The sequence below is a fragment of the Hyperolius riggenbachi genome, chromosome 9 (assembly GCF_040937935.1).
Source record: "Hyperolius riggenbachi isolate aHypRig1 chromosome 9, aHypRig1.pri, whole genome shotgun sequence".
Lineage (NCBI taxonomy): Eukaryota > Metazoa > Chordata > Amphibia > Anura > Hyperoliidae > Hyperolius > Hyperolius riggenbachi.
The window spans coordinates 42,372,539-42,391,363 of NC_090654.1; the positions used below are offsets into that span (position 1 = coordinate 42,372,539).

Below are 18,825 nucleotides of genomic sequence, written 5' to 3' on the forward strand. Positions count from 1 at the left end.
AATGATATGACAAAATAATATTAACCACTTCAGCCCGCATGAGTTTTCACCTTCAGGACGGAAGCAATTTTCTGATGTAATCACTCCTCCCATTCATTCGCCAATAACTTTATCACTACTCATCACATGTAAATGATCTATATCCTTTTTTTTTCGCCACAAATTAAGGTTTGTGATACTTGTTTTCAGTAATTCATTTTATTTTATAAGCAAATACAAAAAAAGGAAAAAATACAGTATTTCTCCAATTCCATTTCCTATAGTTTTAAAATAAGCGATGTAATAAATAAAACCCACCTATTTTATTTTCCTATTAGTACTGGCTATCACAGCATTTAAATTATTTTCCTAGTACAATATATGGTGTCAATATATTATGTGGAAATAAGGGGGAATTTTTTCTTGGGTTTTTTTGTGTCCCATCAGGCAACTATTTATGGATTTTTTTTTCCTTTTTTTTTTCAATTTGTTTGCTTGGTAACTGGCGTGGGAAGGGGGAGGGGGCTTTGGAAGTGATTTAATTATATTAAGTTTTTAAATAAGAAAAAAATTATGGTGTGTAATTTAACTTTTGGCCACTTTTTTTTACCCTCATTCACGTTCATTCTTATGAATAGATACGGCCATTAATCTGGGTCATGTCCATTCATTACAGGCACAGCGATGGGGCTTTGGACGTGATCTAATTACATTTAACTTTTTAACAATAACAAAAAAAACTGTGGTGTATAATTCAACTTTTTGAAATCCACTAGATTTTTTTTAACTTTCATTCACGTTTATTCATATGAATAGATATGGCCCCTAATCAGGGTCATATCCATTCATTACAGGCACTTTTATTGATTCAGGGAATCCTTGCTTCTCTTCCCCAAATGTTGAAACAGAAAACTGCTGGGGTCCCCAGGGCTTTGGCCCCGTGCATGCGCGCACCGCCGATTAAACACTGGACGAGAATACTCCTCCAGTTTGCCTTTAGCGGTGCCTAACTGGACGAGAATACTCAACATGACGGGCTTAAGTGGTTAATGTACTAATTAACCCATTCGCGTTCCGTCGTTTTCACTTGAGAAATGTTCACCTCCCATTCATTAGCCTATAACTTTATCACTACTTATCACAATGAACTGATCTATATCTTGTTTTTTCCGCTACCAATTAGACTTTCTTTGTGGGGTACATTTTGCTAAGAGACACTTTACTGTAAATGTATTTTAACAGGAAGAATAAGAAAAAAACTGGTCATTTCAGTGTTTAATCAATCATCGCAAATAGAGCAAGTACATCTTTTAGAAACTCAAAAACAGAATATTCGTTTTTCATGTATACACGAAGTTGAGCATGATTAGTGAACGGTCCCCTAATCATAAAATTCATGTTTGCAATTCAGCGGAAATTACACAAATATTTAGAAACTGTATGTCAATGCTGAAAAGCTGTATGTCAATGCTGAGTGTAAACAGTACTAAATCCCCCTCTTGGAGCTACTGTAAAAACATTGTGTTTTGCATAAAGTAAAGGATTAAACAAAAGTTGTTTTGCATAAGTGTTCCTTTTGAGGTTGTGTCCCTGTATAGACAGTGGTGGCAACTAAGCTATTTGATTGTATTGTATGAGTGTGAGCAACAAACAGTCTGTGATCCTCATTATGGCCTCTTGAAAAGCATGCGGGTCAGATTCAGAAAAATATCCTTGGGCAGCCCATTGGCATGCTGGGAGATGAGCGTCTGCAGCCTCTGGTAACTCTCTTCCTCGTAGTTTTTGTACACAGTTGGAAGATCCAGCTCCTTGTACAACTGCTTCACCCGCTGCACCTTCTCCATGTCATTCTTCCCATAGTTCTCCTGTGTGTCATAGAACAGCAAGGGTTAATTCTACACTCAGCTCAACCTAAAACTGCACACCTCACTCCAACACTCACAATGAAATGACCAAGACTACAAGCACAAGTATCTCTCTTGCATGCAGGAAGGCCATCTTGTATGCAGGGCCGGATTTGTACTTTCCAGTGCCCTAGGCCTGCTGTCACCTTCCGCCCCCCCCCCCTCCCCCCCACCACCACCAAAAAACATTCTGTCCAACACTCTGACTAGCGATCATTGGTTTGAATAGGCTTATTTCAGTTGTGCTGCTCTGCCTCCCATTCAGCCAAGAATCAGACAGAGGATGCTCTGTCTGCTCAATAATTCCTGCAATTTGCGCGCCCGAATGTGCAGAGCAGCCAATAGTGTTCTGGGCATGCATACTTGAATGCATAACACTATACTGGCCTTGGTTGCTGTGCACATCTGGGCAGGAGCAGAAAACTTGCGCAAGTCTCAAGTGGCCAGAGCATGCGCTGCTTCTTTGTCCTCTCCTCTACGCGACTCGCTGGAGTCGGAGCCACAAACAGGTGGCAGGGCAGTGCAATGGAGAGCAGCCCATTCAAAACAGAGAACAGGTATGTAGCAAACATCCTCTCAATACCCACTTTGGATGTTTGGTTGTAATTAGAGTGGACCTGAACTCAGAACTTCCTCTCTGCTTCAAAAGATACACAACAACATAATAACCTTACAGCTAATACAAATCTATATATATAAAATCATGTGTGTGTGTGTGTGTGTGTGTGTGTCTGTGTGTGTGGTGTGGTGTGTGTGTGTGTGTGGTGTGTGTGTGTGTGGTGTGTGGTGTGTGTGTGTGTGTGTGTGGTGTGTATGTGTCTGTTTGTGTGGTGTGTCTGTGTGTCTGTCTGTGTGTGTGTGTGTGTGTGTGTGTGTGTGTGTGTGTGTGTGTGTGTGTGTGTGTGTGTGTGTGTCTGTGTGTGTGTCTGTGTGTGTGTCTGTGTGTGTCTGTGTGTGTCTGTGTGTGTGTGGTGTGTGTGTGTGTGTGTGTGTGTGTGTCTGTGGTGTGTGTGTGTGTGTGTGTGTGTGTGTGTGTGCGGTGTGTGTGTGTGTGTGTGTGTGTGTGTGTGTGTCTGTGTGTGTGTGTCTGTGTGTGTGTCTGTGTGTCTGTGTGTGTGTGTGTGTGTGTGTGTGTGTGTGTGTGTGTGTGTGTGTGTGTGTGTGCGTGTGTGTGTGTGTGTGTGTGTGTCGCGATCACGTGAAAACGCCTTTACCGATTTGAATGAAACTTGGTACACAGATCCCTTACTACCTGGGATGATACGTTCTGGGGGTCTCGCGTCCCCCCTGCACACCTGGGCGGAGCTACAAACAGCCAATCAGATTCCACCCATTAAAGTGAATGTAAAAAATGGAAAAGGCTGCTATTCTCACAGTAACCAAGCCAGAGTCCCCACACTTGGCACAGTTGGTCACTTGGTGACCGAGGTTACAAATCCAGGAAAAGTGGGCGGAGCATAAAACAGCCAATGAAATTTTAGACATTCATTTTAAATGGAAAATTGTAAACTGCAGCCATTCTTAGACTGTTAATCGCAGGGTTCTCAAACTTGGCATGCTTGGCCACTGGGTGAATGAGATTAATATTCAGGAAAGAGGGTGGAGCCTACAACAGCCAATCAAAAGTCAAATTGATTTTCAAGGGGAATATTAAAACTGCTGCCATTCTTGCACTGTTATTGGCAGAGGCTTCAAACCTGCTACAGTCGGTCATTGGGTGACTGGGGTCCAAATCCACTAAAGGGGTGAAGCCACAAACAGCCAATCAGATTACTTTACTGGATAAACTGCTTCCATTCACACAATTTTGATGGCAGAAACCCAAAAGCTTAAAACTTGGTCACTGGGTGACTGGGATAATTAATCAGAAAAGTGGTTGGCGCCTAAAAAGAAAATCAAAATTCACCTGTTTGTTTTCAAGGGGAAAATTTAAATTGCTGCCATTCTTGCACTGTTAATGGCACAAGCCTCAAACATGATACAGTTGGTCATTGGGTCACTGGGGTTCAAATTCAGAAAAGGGGTGGAGCTACAAACAGCCAATCAGATTTGTTTCATCTCACTGGTAAATTACAAATGATTGATGCCAAGGACCCCAGAGCTCACACACTTGGCCATTGAGTGACTGTGTGTCCAGGTTACAAAAATTGGGCAGAGCCAAAAACAAATTTCACTAGGAAAATATAAACTGCAGCCCTTCTTACACTGTTAATGCAAGGGTTCTCAAACTTTGCCCAGATGGTCACTGGGTGACTGAGATTAATATTATGGGAAGTGGGTGGAGCCTATAATAGCCAATCAAAATTCACCTGTTGATTTTCAAGGGGAATATTTAAATTGCTTCCAATTTTGCTCTGTTAATAACAGATGCCTCAAACCTGGTACAGTTGGTCATTGGGTGACTGGGGTTCAAATGCTGGAGAGGAGGTGAAGCCAAAAACAGCCAATCTGATTTGTTTAATTTCTATGGGAATATACAAATTATTGATGACAAAGACCCCAAAGCTCACAAACTTGGTCATTGAGTATTTGTGTGTTAGGTTTAGAAAAAGTGGCCGGAGCTAACACCAGCCAAATACATACCCGGGCAACAGCTATTATTCATAAAAGTGGATGGAGCCTACAAAAGCCAATCAAAATTAATCTATTGATTTTCAAGGGGAATATTTCATTACTGCCATTCTTGCACTGGTAATGGCACAAGCCCCAAACTGGGTACAGTTATTTATTGGATGACTGGGGTTCAAATTCAGAAAAGGGGTGGAGACATAAACAGCCCATCAGATTTGTTTCATTTCAATGCAAATTATTGATGCTAAAGACTGCAAATCTCACAAATTTGGTCATTGAGTAATTAAGTAATTGTTACTGTCAGAAAAAGTGGGCATAGCCAACGTTAGCCAAATACATACCCAGGCAATGCTGGGTCATCAGTGGGTGGAGACAAATACACATTTCACTGGGAAAATGTAAACTGCAGCCATTCTTACACTGTTAACGGTAGGGTTCTCAAACTTTGCACGGTTGGTCACTGGGTGACTGGGATTAATATTCATAAAACAAGGTGGAGCCTACAAAATCCAATCAAAATTCATTTATTGCTTTTCAAGGGGAATATTCAATTGCTGCCATTCTTGCACTGTTAATGGCACAAGCTTAAAACCTGGTACAGTTGGTCATTGGGTGACTGGGGTTCAAATTCAGAAAATAGGGTGGAGCCACAGCCAATCAGATGTGTTTCATTTCAATGCAAATTATTGATGCCAAACAATGAAAAGCTCACAAACTAGGTCATTGAGTGTTTATAAGTTAAGGTTAGAAAAGTGGACGGAGCCAACACCAGCCAAATACATACCCGGGCAACGCCGAGCAATCAGCTAGTCCTGCAATAAATCGGCAGTGTCTACTTCCTGCTTTCATGGAAGCAGACATATTGTTAACATCCTGTGCTTTCAAATGAGCTTAGATGTTGTGGCAGTCAGGGGACACAGGGGAGAGATCAAATTACAACTTCAGATTAGACACAGATGAGGGGGAATTACACAGGCTCTCTAAAAAACATACAAGGTGGATTTTTCTATGTTTTCCTTCTGTTCTGTGCAAGAGTTCAAACAAACAAACAAACACAGAACACTTATATCACGCTTTTCTCCTGGCGGACTCAAAGCACCAGAGCTGCAGCCACTAGGACGCGCTCTATAGGCAGTAGCAGTGTTAGGGAGACTGGCCCAAGGTCTCCTACTGAATAGGTGCTGGTTTACTGAACAGGCAGAGCCGAGATTCGAACCCTAGTCTCCTGTGTCAGAGGCAGAGCCCTTAACCATTACACCTTCCAGCCACTGCTTACTCCATTCAGCCACTGTTCAGTGGCTGAATGGAGTTCAGCTCTACTTTAAAGCACCTTCTCTGGCTTTCTCTTCTTTTGAGGCTCATGCTGTCCGCATCTACTCCCCTCACTACTTCCAGGTTGCTGTCATCTACCGGCCTCCTGGACCAGCCTCCACCTTCATTGACCACTTTTCAACATGGCTTCTCCACTTTCTATCCACTGACATTCCTTCCATCATCATTGGGGACTTTAGCATCCCCATAGACACTAACTGTTTCACTACCACAAAATTCCTCTCACTCACCTCATCCTATGACCTCTCCCAGTGGTCCTCAACCTCCACCCACAATGATGGCCACACTTTCCCGGCTCTGCCCAGTTTCCACATTTAATAACTCTTTATTCCCCCTTTCAGATCACAATCTCATAACTTTTACAATCAGCCCCTCCCTGCCTCCTCCAGCTACCATAGTGCAGCCATCACGCTTATGCAGGAATTATCGCAACCTCGACCTCTGCTCCCTAGCTGACTCTCTAAAACCCCTGGGCTCCCTGTCATCCTACACTGACCCCAAGTCAGCATCCATCTACTACTCCACCACAGTCACCGCTGTCATGAACACAGCCGCCCCTCTCACCAACTTCCGCCCCCGCCGCATCAACAGACAGCCCTGGCTAACTGAACCCATCAAACAACGGAAAAGACAGTCCAGGGCAGTAGAATGGCAGTGGAGGAAAAGCTCCAATGCAGATGACTTCGCCCACTATAAAAACACGCTGCTCCAGCTCAGGGACGCTTTTCTCACTTGCAAAGCAGTCATACTTCTCTACACTTATTTCTTCACAATCCCATAACCCTAAACAACTTTTCAACACCTTCAGCTCTCTTCTCCACCCCCCGCCTCCCCCTACAACCACAAGCTTGTCTGCAAAGGACTTTGCAGCATATTTTGTGAGCAAAATTGAAACACTACAGAACAGCTTTCAAAAGCAACCCTCTTCACCGGTCCAATCACCTCTTCCTTTTTCCTCTCTGCCCGGCAGCTCCCTTACTATCAACTATCCCTCTCCACATAACCACTCACCCACTCAAACCTCCTCCCCGCTAACAATCTTCTCCGCCTTAACTGAACAGTGTCTTTCTTCACTAATCTCTAAAGCTCATCTTACTACATGCGCCTCAGACCCTATTCCCTCTCATCTTATCCCCCAGCTCTCCTCCCCCCTCATTCCTGCTTTAACAACACTGTTTAACATTTCCATCTCAACTGGCACTTTCCCTTCCTTATTTAAACAAGCTATCATAACACCACTAATCAAAAAACCCTCTTTAGACTCTACTGCCCTTTCTAATTACCGCTAGGGATGCTCATTCGGATTACGCGGAAATGCAATTTCCGAAAATTCCGATCGGAAATTGCATTTCCGCATCAGAATGCAGAAATCGGTAATGCAAGTGCGGTAGGCGGATTTCCGCCGGAAATCGCAGAAATTTCCGCCGGAAATTGCGGAAATTCCACCCGACTTTAAAGAGAATCTGTATTGTTAAAATCGCTCAAAAGTAAACATACCAGTGCGTTAGGGGACATCTCCTATTACCCTCTGTCACAATTTCGCCGCTCCTCGCCGCATTAAAAGTGGTTAAAAACAGTTTTTAAAAGTTTGTTTGTAAACAAACAAAATGGCCACCAAAACAGGAAGTAGGTTGATGTACAGTATGTCCACACATAGAAAATACATCCATACACAAGCAGGCTGTATACAGCCTTCCTTTTGAATCTCAAGAGATCATTTGTGTGTTTCTTTCCCCCATGCACTGAAGTTTCAGGCTGCTCTTTTCTTCCTGCAAACAGCTTTGCCCTTGTTTGTAATTCCTCAGTATGTGAAAGCCCAGCCAGCTCAGAGGACGATTTATCCAGCTTGTAAAAGATAAGAGAGAGAAGAGAGAAGCTGCTCTAATCCTAAATAACACACAGGCAGTGTGCATAAAGGGGAGTTCATAGCAGAACCACAACACTGAAGAACTTGGCAGCCTTCCAGACACAGGCCGACAAGTCTGACAGGGGAAAGATACATTGATTTATTACAGAGACTGTCATAGTAGAAAGTGCTGCAGTAAGCCAGAACACATTTGAATAGCTTTTGGAACTTGTAGGATGATAAAAAACAGGATGCAATTTTTGTTACGGAGTCTCTTTAACATAGATTTTCTCAAAAACTATAAGGTCTTTTTGAAAAAAAATTTTTGCATCTTGTTCACAAGATTTAGTTTAATAAACCCTGAAAATTTGATGATTTTAGGTCTTACAGGGGCTTTGCTATTAACCACTAAAGTCTGCGGATTTTTACTGTAATGTAAAATGCAGAAAACCTGCATCTGCCTATTTTCTGCATTTTACATTACAGTAAAAATCCGCCGACTTTAGTGGTTAATAGCAAAGCCCCCGTAAGGCCTAGAAACACTAAATTCTCAGGGTTTATTAAACAGAATCTTCTGAACAAGATGCAAAAAAAGTTTTCAAAAAGACCTTATAGTTTTTGAGAAAATCGATGTTAAAGTCGGGCGGAGTTTCCGCGATTTCGGGCGGAAATTCCGCATTGAAATGCGGAAATTAATAGCGGAATCGGTAATTGGCAATGGCGGAATACGGATTTTCCGCGGAATCGGAAATTGGCATTTCCGACCATCCCTAATTACCGCCCAGTCTCTCTCCTTCCCTTTGCCTCCAAACTGCTGGAACGCATCATTTACTCAGAGTTATCTAACTTTCTCTCTGCTAATTCCCTGTTGGACTCCTTCCAGTCTGGCTTCCGCCCTCAACACTCTACGGAAACTGTTCTCACTAAGGTTGCCAATGACCTCCTAGCTGCTAAAGCCAAAGGCAGATTATCGGTACTAATACTCCTAGATCTGTCCTCTGCCTTCGACACTGTTGATCATACCCTACTTCTCCAGACCCTCTCAACACTGGGAATCAAGGGCCTAGCACACTCCTGGCTCAACTCTTACCTGTCTGGACGTTCTTTCATGGTCTCCTATGCCAGTACCAGCTCCTCTCCACGCCCACTGTCTGTGGGAATACCACAAGGGTCCGTCCTTGGACCCCTCCTCTTTTCCATTTACACCCATGGCCTGGGACAGATAATAAGCTCTTTTGGGTTTAAATATCTCCTCTATGCCGATGACACCCAAATTTATTGTTTTGCCCCAGACCTCTTCACACTACTATCAAAAGTCCCCGAATTTCTATCCACTGTATCTACATTTATGTCATCCCGCTTCCTTAAACTCAATATGTGCAAAACAGAGATTGTGATATTTCCACCTTCGCTCTCTGTTCCACCTCCCATTGTCACAATCAATGTAGATAACACCCCAATAGCATCAACCCCCAAAGCTCGTTGCCTAGGGGTAACTCTGGACTCTGAGCTCTCCTTTAAACCACATATTAACACTTTAACTACCTCCTGCTACTTCCATCTCAAAAACATTTCCAGAATCCGTCCCTTCCTTTCACAAGAAGCAACTGAAATGCTTGTACATGCCCTAATCATCTCCCGTCTTGACTACTGCAACACCCTACTCTGTGGTCTACCAAAAAGCAGACTGGCACCTCTCCAATCCCTACTAAACTCTGCGGCCCGTCTCATCCACCTCTCTTCTAGATCCTCTGAGGCAACCCCTCTCTGCCAATCCCTCCATTGGCTACCAGTTGCCCAAAGGATCCAGTTTAAACTTCTCACACTTGCATACAAAGCTCTACACAAGCTATCGCCTCCATACATTTCCTCTTTAATCTCTAGATACCTCCCCGCCCGGACCCTCCGTTCCTCACAGGAGACCCTTTTGTCCTCCAGCCTAGTCACCTCCTCTCGCTCTCGCATCCAAGACTTCTCACGGGCTGTCCCTTTCCTTTGGAACTCTCTCCCTCAGCCGGTTCGTCATGCCACGAGTCTGGAAACCTTCAAATGTACTCTGAAAACACACCTGTTCAGACAAGCCTATAATTTGCTATAGGCAGCACTGAAGGCACACTGGCTCACCCACTAATCCTTGTGTTGCCTTCCCTTTTGTTTCCTCCCCACTACCCTCTAGATTGTAAGCCCGCAAGGGCAGGGACCTCCTCCTAGTGTTTCTCATACTGCTGTAATTTTAACATATGTACATGTACCAACTATACATCAACTATGTATGTATTTGTATTTATTCTATTCAATGTCATGACTGTACAGTGTCTTGTATTTCTTATGTATATTTGTTCCCCATTATTTGTTTGTACTATGTACAGCGCTACGGAAGATGTTGGCGCTATATAAATAAAAAATAATAATAAAAAAATAATAATAATAATAATAATATTTATTTATATTTGCTGAAAATCTATGTATCTCTTTTGAATGTTGATATGTATCTCTTTTGAAAGTACATATGGTGGTTTACTCTAACATATTGACAGTATACAGGAACAAAGTCTGAAGAAGGCTTATTCGCAGAAAGTTTACTTTTTTTCTTTTAAGCCAATAAATGGTATCATCCTGATTCAAAACTCTCTGCTTTCACTGATGGCCAAGATGGTACAATGCTCTACTGCTACAGGAAAGGAGAAGGATGCCAAACCATACACACTAGCATAGAGGTAGTAACAGCTCAGATGACAGTGACAGTTTAGCAATGAAAGGGAAGCAAACAGCATTTTTATTCCTGCAGTTCTCATAGATGGTAGGAACTGAAGGACAGAAAATGAGTCAGGAAAGAGTTAACTGAGACCATTGCTGGCTAAGAAGAAAAAAAAACCCTAAAGCCATAAATTTACGTCATAACACACCAGGAAACGTGAGAGAGCGACTTGCTGGAATAGGAGAACTCTGGAATTCAGCTATTAGTGCAGAGCAGGGCGCTGACTGGCTGCTCTGCGGGACAAAAAGAGGTGATTAAATTTGACATATGACCTCTTCTCTCTCCAAGTCATGCCGCCCTTATCTTATCTGATTTTATTGCCCTAGGCCATTGCCTTTGTGGCCTTCCCAGAAATCCGTCCCTGCTTGTATGCAGCAATGTGAGCTGCACGGGCTTCAGGCACAGCAATTACAGAGCAATTAGAGGGTGGCATCTGGCAAATGTACACAGCACGATGCAGAGCAGAGGCAGGGTCCATAGAAATAAATGTCTTTTTTCTCACCATTGTTCTAATGACTGCATGTCTACGGCCAGATAAGGTATTAGACACAGGTTGAAAAGTTTTTGACTGTCCCTAGACTCTCCTCAGATCTCAGGAGACACACTCCTTTTCCGATTACCTGATTATCTGAAGAGAGGGTTAAGGCAGCCATACATCAGACGACTTGGCAGCCAATCGACCATCCAATTCAATTACTATAATTGGATGAAAAATTGGTGCCAAGTGCATGCCCGATCGACATTGCAACCAATTTCAAGCCGAAATTAGTCACATATATCGGTTGGACATGCTGCAAGATATTTGGTCGTCGTGGTTGATCGGGTGCCCAGCGGTAACGGCGAGCGATATCGGGACAAGCAACTAAACCCCCGGCACTGTTCCCCTAATGTATAAATAAGTGATGCTCATCTAGATCCCGGATATCCGAGTAACCCGGATATCCGAGCATTTTTTACGCTATCCGGGTCAGACTCCGGATCCCGGATAGCTATAGATATCCGGATAGCTATCTGCGAATAGTTTGACGCATGAACCGGATATCTGCGGCTATCCGCGGATATCCGGATCCGAAATGCTGTAACTAAGGTGATGACGTCCTGGAGCCAATCAGAGGGCTCCCAGCAGACGCCCTAGCAACCAATCACAGAGGGGAACACTGGCCAGCCCCACCTGACCTCATTGAGCCAATCAGAGGCCTCCTAGCCTAAGCCCTGGCACCCAATCACAGAAAGGAACACTGGCCAGCCCCCTTTGTATAATAAGGAGGGCTGCCATGATGAGACAGATCGTTATGGCTTGCTCAATGCTTCCTGAGAGACATGCTGCAGTGCTGGTGGCCTAGCAAGGGCTGCCTGTACACAGTTATAAACCTAAAGCTGTTCATTGATTAACCCCTTCACTACTCTATAGTAATCGTTAATTAGCTTGACTGATGTCTCATAGTGTGACAGTTAGAGTGTGTGCTGTACAGCTGCAGTGTTGTTGCTAGGCCAAGGGCTGTACACAGTGATAAGCTCAGTGATTAACCCCTTCACTATCACTCCACTATTGTTAATTCATTAATGTGTTAGTGTGCACCAGTTAGTGTCTTCTCCTCTGCTGTCTGTCACTCTGCACTTGTCACGTGACACTTGGCAAGTGCCACGTACCACGTCCGTCATGCTCCTGGCTGGCACACGTTACACCTGCTGCTGCTGCTGAATTGCCCTGCTCCTGCTGCCTGTGCAGCTCCCACCGCCAGGACAGGGTGCCACAGGCCACTGATACCACCTATATTGAACCCAAAACAAAATTGCAGCATCAATTTTTGGAGGTGTCTTGACTGAAAACTGTCATGTCCCAGTTGTGTGGTTGGACTTTGGACACAATGTGGGCTGCACGACCGCTGTCTGGAACCTAGGCCTAATGTTAAATGACAGTCATTTTTCTTTGGGGGGGGGGGGGGGATTCGAAGTCCCCACATCATCAATTAGTGTTTCCCTTTGCAAAATAATGATAAAACATGCCTCGTTTACCCTCAAAACCCCTTTTAAAGCTATTTAAAGGGCACTTCCGGTCTTTCTATCCAGATATCCGAACAGGCCAGATATCCGCGGATAATGCGACCGGATATCTAAAAGAACAAAATAAAGACAGTGGGCAAAAGTTGCCCGTGGCAGTAGTTCTTGAACACTTGATCATCTTACCCACATAAAGATAGTGGGTGGGGCAAACCCCAACATTATAATATTGCCACAAAGTATCTGAACATCTACGGGTTACCAGCCACCTTAATGTATCAAGTATCAAAATTTATTAATCAATCAAGAGCATACATAATTTCTAATAATACACGTATGAAAGGAGCGATCAAGATTCAAAAATTTAAAATTGCGTATGCAAAAGCTAATATAGCCATCAAGACAGCACTAATAATTAAAGTCCCGGTTCAATGATGTATATGGACAATCCCACTCTTACACACTTCAAGCATCCCGCGCATTCATACTGGTGCCATGCAGATAATAAATACTTGCGGTGGGGGCCCCCTTTAAGACTTTTTTGTAATCCAGCAGGATCCAGATAGCAACCACTATCTATGGAGTTGGATAATCCCCTTACTTGGAATCAACGATTTTGGGGCTAATGCACTGGATATCCCTAAGGCTGTTATTAATCATTTGTCCATAATAAGAAAAAGGCTGGATCTCACCGCAGGCAGAAAGTTACTGATGTCCATTTAGTTTGGCGTGCATCACGATTCCATTCAGCGTTGAAAGGCGGCAGCAATGGATATAGAGCCGTTCAATTCATCCGCTCAGCTTAATGATTGAGTCACCTCTGCTCGGATACAGTCCGGTTGCACTCCGGTTAACTGCCTTCTCCAGCGAGGCCGACAGCGGGAAGCAGGACGCCAAACGCGCATCAGTGCGGAAGCGTGGCCGGGAACTCAGGCTGCGTGGCTCCGCCTACCGACGTTTCGCGTCATGTGTGACGCTTCATCAGGGTGTGGCCTTGGCATACAGCAAGGCGATTAAAAACAGTCTGAAGGCCCGCCCCATCTCTATGCCGATAGCGTCACTTATACTACAGCAGAGTTTTTTTATATACACAGGCGACCGGCCTTACATGTATGTGTCAGTCTCCGATTAATATCTATATATAGCAGGCATAATTGCCAAGTCTCTCCATATTACTCGCAATACAGCGGGCCATCACATAGGCTAACAGCCACACATACACGTATCAACATTTAGTCGGCATTTACATAGAACAGGCAGACTCAAATAGGTCCCATATGAATCCACAAAGGCATCATAGGTCCACAGTCCAGTACGAGGAAGTACAATTCGACAGCATCAACACACAACGCATCCGGATGGACCATACTCCATATTGTCAGGTATAATCATTGATGACTTCACTCAATCCATGAGTTTTTACTTAATTGGTCACAAAACCCTTGTTTAGTCATCCCAAGAAAGGGTTAGACGAATGTATGCACACAGTTTACTGTTCTTTTTTATATATTTTTCGGCACTTGGCAATGCATGGCACCCCACATTCATTGCGGGTTCACACATATCCCAATCTGTCAATCATATCGTCGAATCCGCAGAAATGGAGTTAAATCCAACTCTGCATTCAAGCCGAAAGGTGCCACTGTATTTAATTTGAAGATCCAAGACGCCTCCTTGCAATACAGCAGTTCATCAAAATCCCCCCTTCTTATAGATACCTTCAATCTATATATACCTTTAACTAGAGTGCCTGTTGGATCATTATTGTGATGTTCTCTATAATGTTCATATATGCCCCCCATTGCCTTACCTCCTCTAATTTTGCCCAGATGTTCTAACACCCGCTCCTTCATGGCCCTCTTCGTCTTGCCAACGTATTTGAGCTTGCATGGGCACTGTATCATATAAACGACACGTGTCGTATTACAGTTAATAAATAATCGTATATCATATTCTACATCACCCAAGCTATTTTCAAATACACTTGTTCGTTCAATGAAAGGGCAAAGCTTACACCCACTACATCTATATGACCCATTAGGTATGCCTCTCTGTAGCCACGTGTCATTATTGACACTGTACTCACTATGGACTAGTTTGTCTTTTAAATTGGGTGCCCTTTTAGCAGTAAGCAGTGGGCGTGGGCCCACCACTTTAGCTATTTCATCCGAGGCTGTTAAAATTGGCCAAAATGTAGATAGCAATGTTCGCAAATCATTAAGCTGAGCGGATGAATTGAACGGCTCTATATCCATTGCTGCCGCCTTTCAACGCTGAATGGAATCGTGATGCACGCCAAACTAAATGGACATCAGTAACTTTCTGCCTGCGGTGAGATCCAGCCTTTTTCTTATTAAGGACAAATGATTAATAACAGCCTTAGGGATATCCCGTGCATTAGCCCCAAAATCGTTGATTCCAAGTAAGGGGATTATCCAACTCCATAGATAGTGGTTGCTATCTGGATCCTGCTGGATTACAAAAAAGTCTTAAAGGGGGCCCCCGCCGCAAGTATTTATTATCTGCATGGCACCAGTATGAATGTGCGGGATGCTTGAAGTGTGTAAGAGTGGGATTGTCCATATACATCATTGAACCGGGACTTTAATTATTAGTGCTGTCTTGATGGCTATATTAGCTTTTGCATACGCAATTTTAAATTTTTGAATCATAATCGCTCCTTTCATACGTGTATTATTAGAAATTATGTATGTTCTTGATTGATTAATAAATTTTGATACTTGATACATTAAGGTGGCTGGTAACCCGTAGATGTTCGGATACTTTGTGGTGGATATCTAAAAGGCCGGATTCGGATATCCGAGCCGGATCCGGATATCTAGGTATCCGGATTGGGGTCAATTCGGATTTTAAAAAGTACTATCCGAGCATCACTAGTATAAATGTGTGCATTTATACATCCTCCAGTGGTAGACAGGTCATGTGTATGCTAGGTGTGTATTATATCCCACAAGTGGGGCTTGCACTCTTTTGCAGGTAGGCACTGGTCTGTTTTTAAGTAGCGCTGCTCATTTCCTTGCTATGTACTAATTTAATTCATTTTTGGTCAGCTGCTCCCACTTAGCAGCCTTGCTTTTGGTGTATATGCAGAGCTTGTGTTTGGGTTCAAGGTGCGTTTGCAGTTTCTGGGGGGGGGGGGGGGGCTCAGCGCACCTCTGATTGGAGGCAATTCGGAGGCAGCCTGCTGATGCGCTGATCCACCTTTGTGCAATTTTCAATTTTACTTGGTGGCGCACCCAGGCTATGCATATGCATAGGGTCCCTGCTGTCACTCAGTATATAATAGGGGGTCCCTGCTGTCACTCACTATCTAACTGGGGGTCCCTGCTGTCACTCACTATCTAACTCAACCGAAACTGCTCTCACCAAAGTGTTCAATGACCTTGCCTTAGCTAAAGCTGAAGGTAAATACTCCATTCTCCTCCTCCTTGACCTTTCTGCAGCTTTTGACACAGTAGATCATCCCCTACTCCTCCAGTCCATGGGCATTCACAATCTCGCCCTGTCCTGTCTTTCATCCTACCTCTCCAACCGCTCCTTCACGACCGCCTTCAATGAGTCCTCTTCCACCCCCAACCACCTCTCGGTGGGAGTCCCCCAAGGTTCGGTCCTTGGCCCCTACTGTTCACTCTATACACATCCTCCATTGGCAAGGTTATCTCCTCCATGGGTTTTAACTATCATCTGTATGCAGATGACACCCAGCTCTACCTCCACACCCCTGACATATCCACCACTACCATGGACAAGGTCTCCTCCTGTCTATCAGCCATCTCCTCCTGGATGTCCGCTAGGTTCCTGAAACTAAATCTAGACAAAACGGAATTTATGATACTTCCCACCCCGGACATCCATAAACCTCCCAGACGTGCATGTCACTGTTAACCACACTACCATTCACAGCCAAAACCTCACAAAGTCCTGCAACTTCCACCTTCGTAACATCTGTAAGATTCACCCTTTCCTGACATCTGCCACCACCAAACTTCTCTCCATGCCCTCATAATTTCCCGCCTTGACTACTGCAATGCCCTGCTGTCTGGTCTCCCTATGACCCGAATAGCCCCACTGCAGTCCATCATGAATGCGGCAGCCAGAATTATCCACTGCTCCCATCGCTCCACCACAGTGGATCCCCTCCTTGAATCCCTCCACTGGCTTCCTATCCAGTCCAGAATCAGATTCAAGATACTGTGTCTGATCTACAAATCTGTCCACAAAACCTGTCCAACCTACATTTCTGATCTTACTCAGAGGTACACACCTAGCCGCTCACTCCGCTCTTCCAATGAACTTCACCTAACCGCCCCTCCCCCCGCATCACCCAGTCCCATGCACGCCTCCAGGACTTCTCAAGAGCTGCTCCAACACTATGGAACTCCCTACCTACACCCATTAGGGCAGCCCCCTCCTTCAACATCTTCAAGAAAGCCCTCAAAACTCACCTTTTCACTCTGGCCTACTACCCCTCACAAATGCTCTAAACCCACAGCTGAACTCTGGTCCCCTACCTTCCGTGTCCTTACCTCTCCTTCTAGATTGTAAGCCTTTGGGCAGGGTCCTCCTCCTTTTGTGTCCTACCTGATCATGCACCTCCATTACTGTGAACCCATGCTATGCATCTGAGTGAACCTAACTTGCCTAATCTCCATGCTCCCCTCCAGTGACTAAGCATTACCTTGTACTCATACTGTGCTGCATGATCTGGTCTTTCTTGTATTCAGGTATTGTCATTTTGCTGTATGTCACCCCTAAATACTGTATGTATCCCTATTTATTGTCCAGCGCTGCGTAATATGTTGGCACTTTATAAATACAATACATACATAAATAATAATAGATTTAGTTAGTACTTAAAGAGACACTGAAGCGAAAAAAAATATATGATATAGTGAATTGGTTGTGTACTATGAATAATTACTAGAAGATTAGCAGCAAAGAAAATATTCTCATACTTTTATTTTCAGGTATATAGTGTTTTTTCTAACATTGCATTATTCTATAATATGTGCAGATTACACAACACTCAGCATTCAAAATGAGTCTTTCAGAGCAGTCTGTGAAGTAATGACCTCTCCTCTAGCAGAGGAAAAGTAAACAGTTCACTTACAGTTGAGATAATAAAAGTCAGATAACAGCCCTCTCCAGGACTAACTTAGTCGGAGAGCTTAATGGCTTGTTTGCATAGAGATAACAACTGGAGTTTCTCAACTCTTCCTGTACTGGAAACAATTAGACTGATGTATCTGATCTTAATGTTTTATACATACAAATCATAATATCATCATTTTTTTTTTCGCTTCTGTGTCTCTTTAACAAGTTGCATGCAAGCTGTTACAGGAAACCAACATCCTCCAGTGGTAGACAGGTCATGTGTATGCTGGGGGTGTATTATACCCCAGAAGTGGGGCTTGCACTCTCTTGCAGGTAGGCACTTGTTTTTAAGTAGCACATCTCATTTCCTTGCCATGCTTTATACATTACCTGTCCTGTGTCGCGGTTCCCGTCCATCTACCAAATCTGCCGCTTTTCTGTTAGCGCCTTAAGCATGTGTAACATCACACATGCGCCACACCAGCAGCGTGTATAGGGCTAATTGAAGAGTGGCGGATTCGGAAGATGGACGGGCACCGCGACACAGGACAGGTAATGTATAAATGCACATTAATACATTAGAGGAACATCGGGGAGGTGGTGAATGCGGAGGACGTGGTGGGCTTGGCCAATTCCAAAGAGATTTCATGCTGAAATTGATCGGGAATCAGCCTGCAGTGTATGGGTAGCCGACAGATCTCTCTCTAATCAGATTCGATTAGAGAGAGATTTTTCTCTTGGTCGAGTCCGCCCATCATCGCTAGCAGTGGTGTAGCAATAGGGGTTTGCAGAGGTTGTTACCGCATCAGGGGGCTTGGGCCAGAGGAACCCCATGGGGCCCTCCCTCAAACACAGTATTAGCTCTCTATTGGTCCTGTGCTGGTAATAATTACTTCTATAGATGCTCTAAATACTTTTAATCACACTGTTCCCCATCCCCATCTTGCTCCTCTTACACTGTAGTTGCCATTGGCAGGTTTTGGTGCGCCATACACTGCACTGGGGCCCACAGCTCCTTAGCTACGCCACTGATCGTTAGATTTATGGCCACCTTAAGAACTTCAGTAAAAGGCAATCTGTACTGTCTGTACGGGAATTAGTGAAATCATCTTCTTGCAAGGCAGGGAGCACAATTATAACAAAAACAAAACATTTGTAAAGCGCTTGTCCCCCATAAGACCCAAAGCTCCTAAGCTTGTTTCAGATCAGTACATAGTTGTGTACAGGGGGGATAAGTTATGTGATCAGAATTTAAATGCCAAATTAGTATCCAGAGCAGAAAATGCATGCAAAGTTGTAAAATGTACTGTTAGGATCAC

General features: G+C 43.9%; 1 protein-coding gene across 5 annotated transcripts in view; it reads right to left on the reverse strand.

Moving 5' to 3' along the window:
- Positions 1-1,239: 1,239 nt before the first annotated feature.
- The window catches only part of LOC137532271 (farnesyl pyrophosphate synthase-like), a 209,548-nt gene continuing 191,962 nt past the window's right edge, over positions 1,240-18,825 (reverse strand). For all 5 annotated transcript variants that reach the window (XM_068252601.1, XM_068252600.1, XM_068252604.1 and 2 more), the window contains one exon: positions 1,240-1,844. In XM_068252601.1, coding sequence (XP_068108702.1) covers positions 1,647-1,844 — 198 coding nt within the window. In that variant the 3' untranslated portion in view covers positions 1,240-1,646. The remainder of the gene's footprint in view (positions 1,845-18,825) is intronic.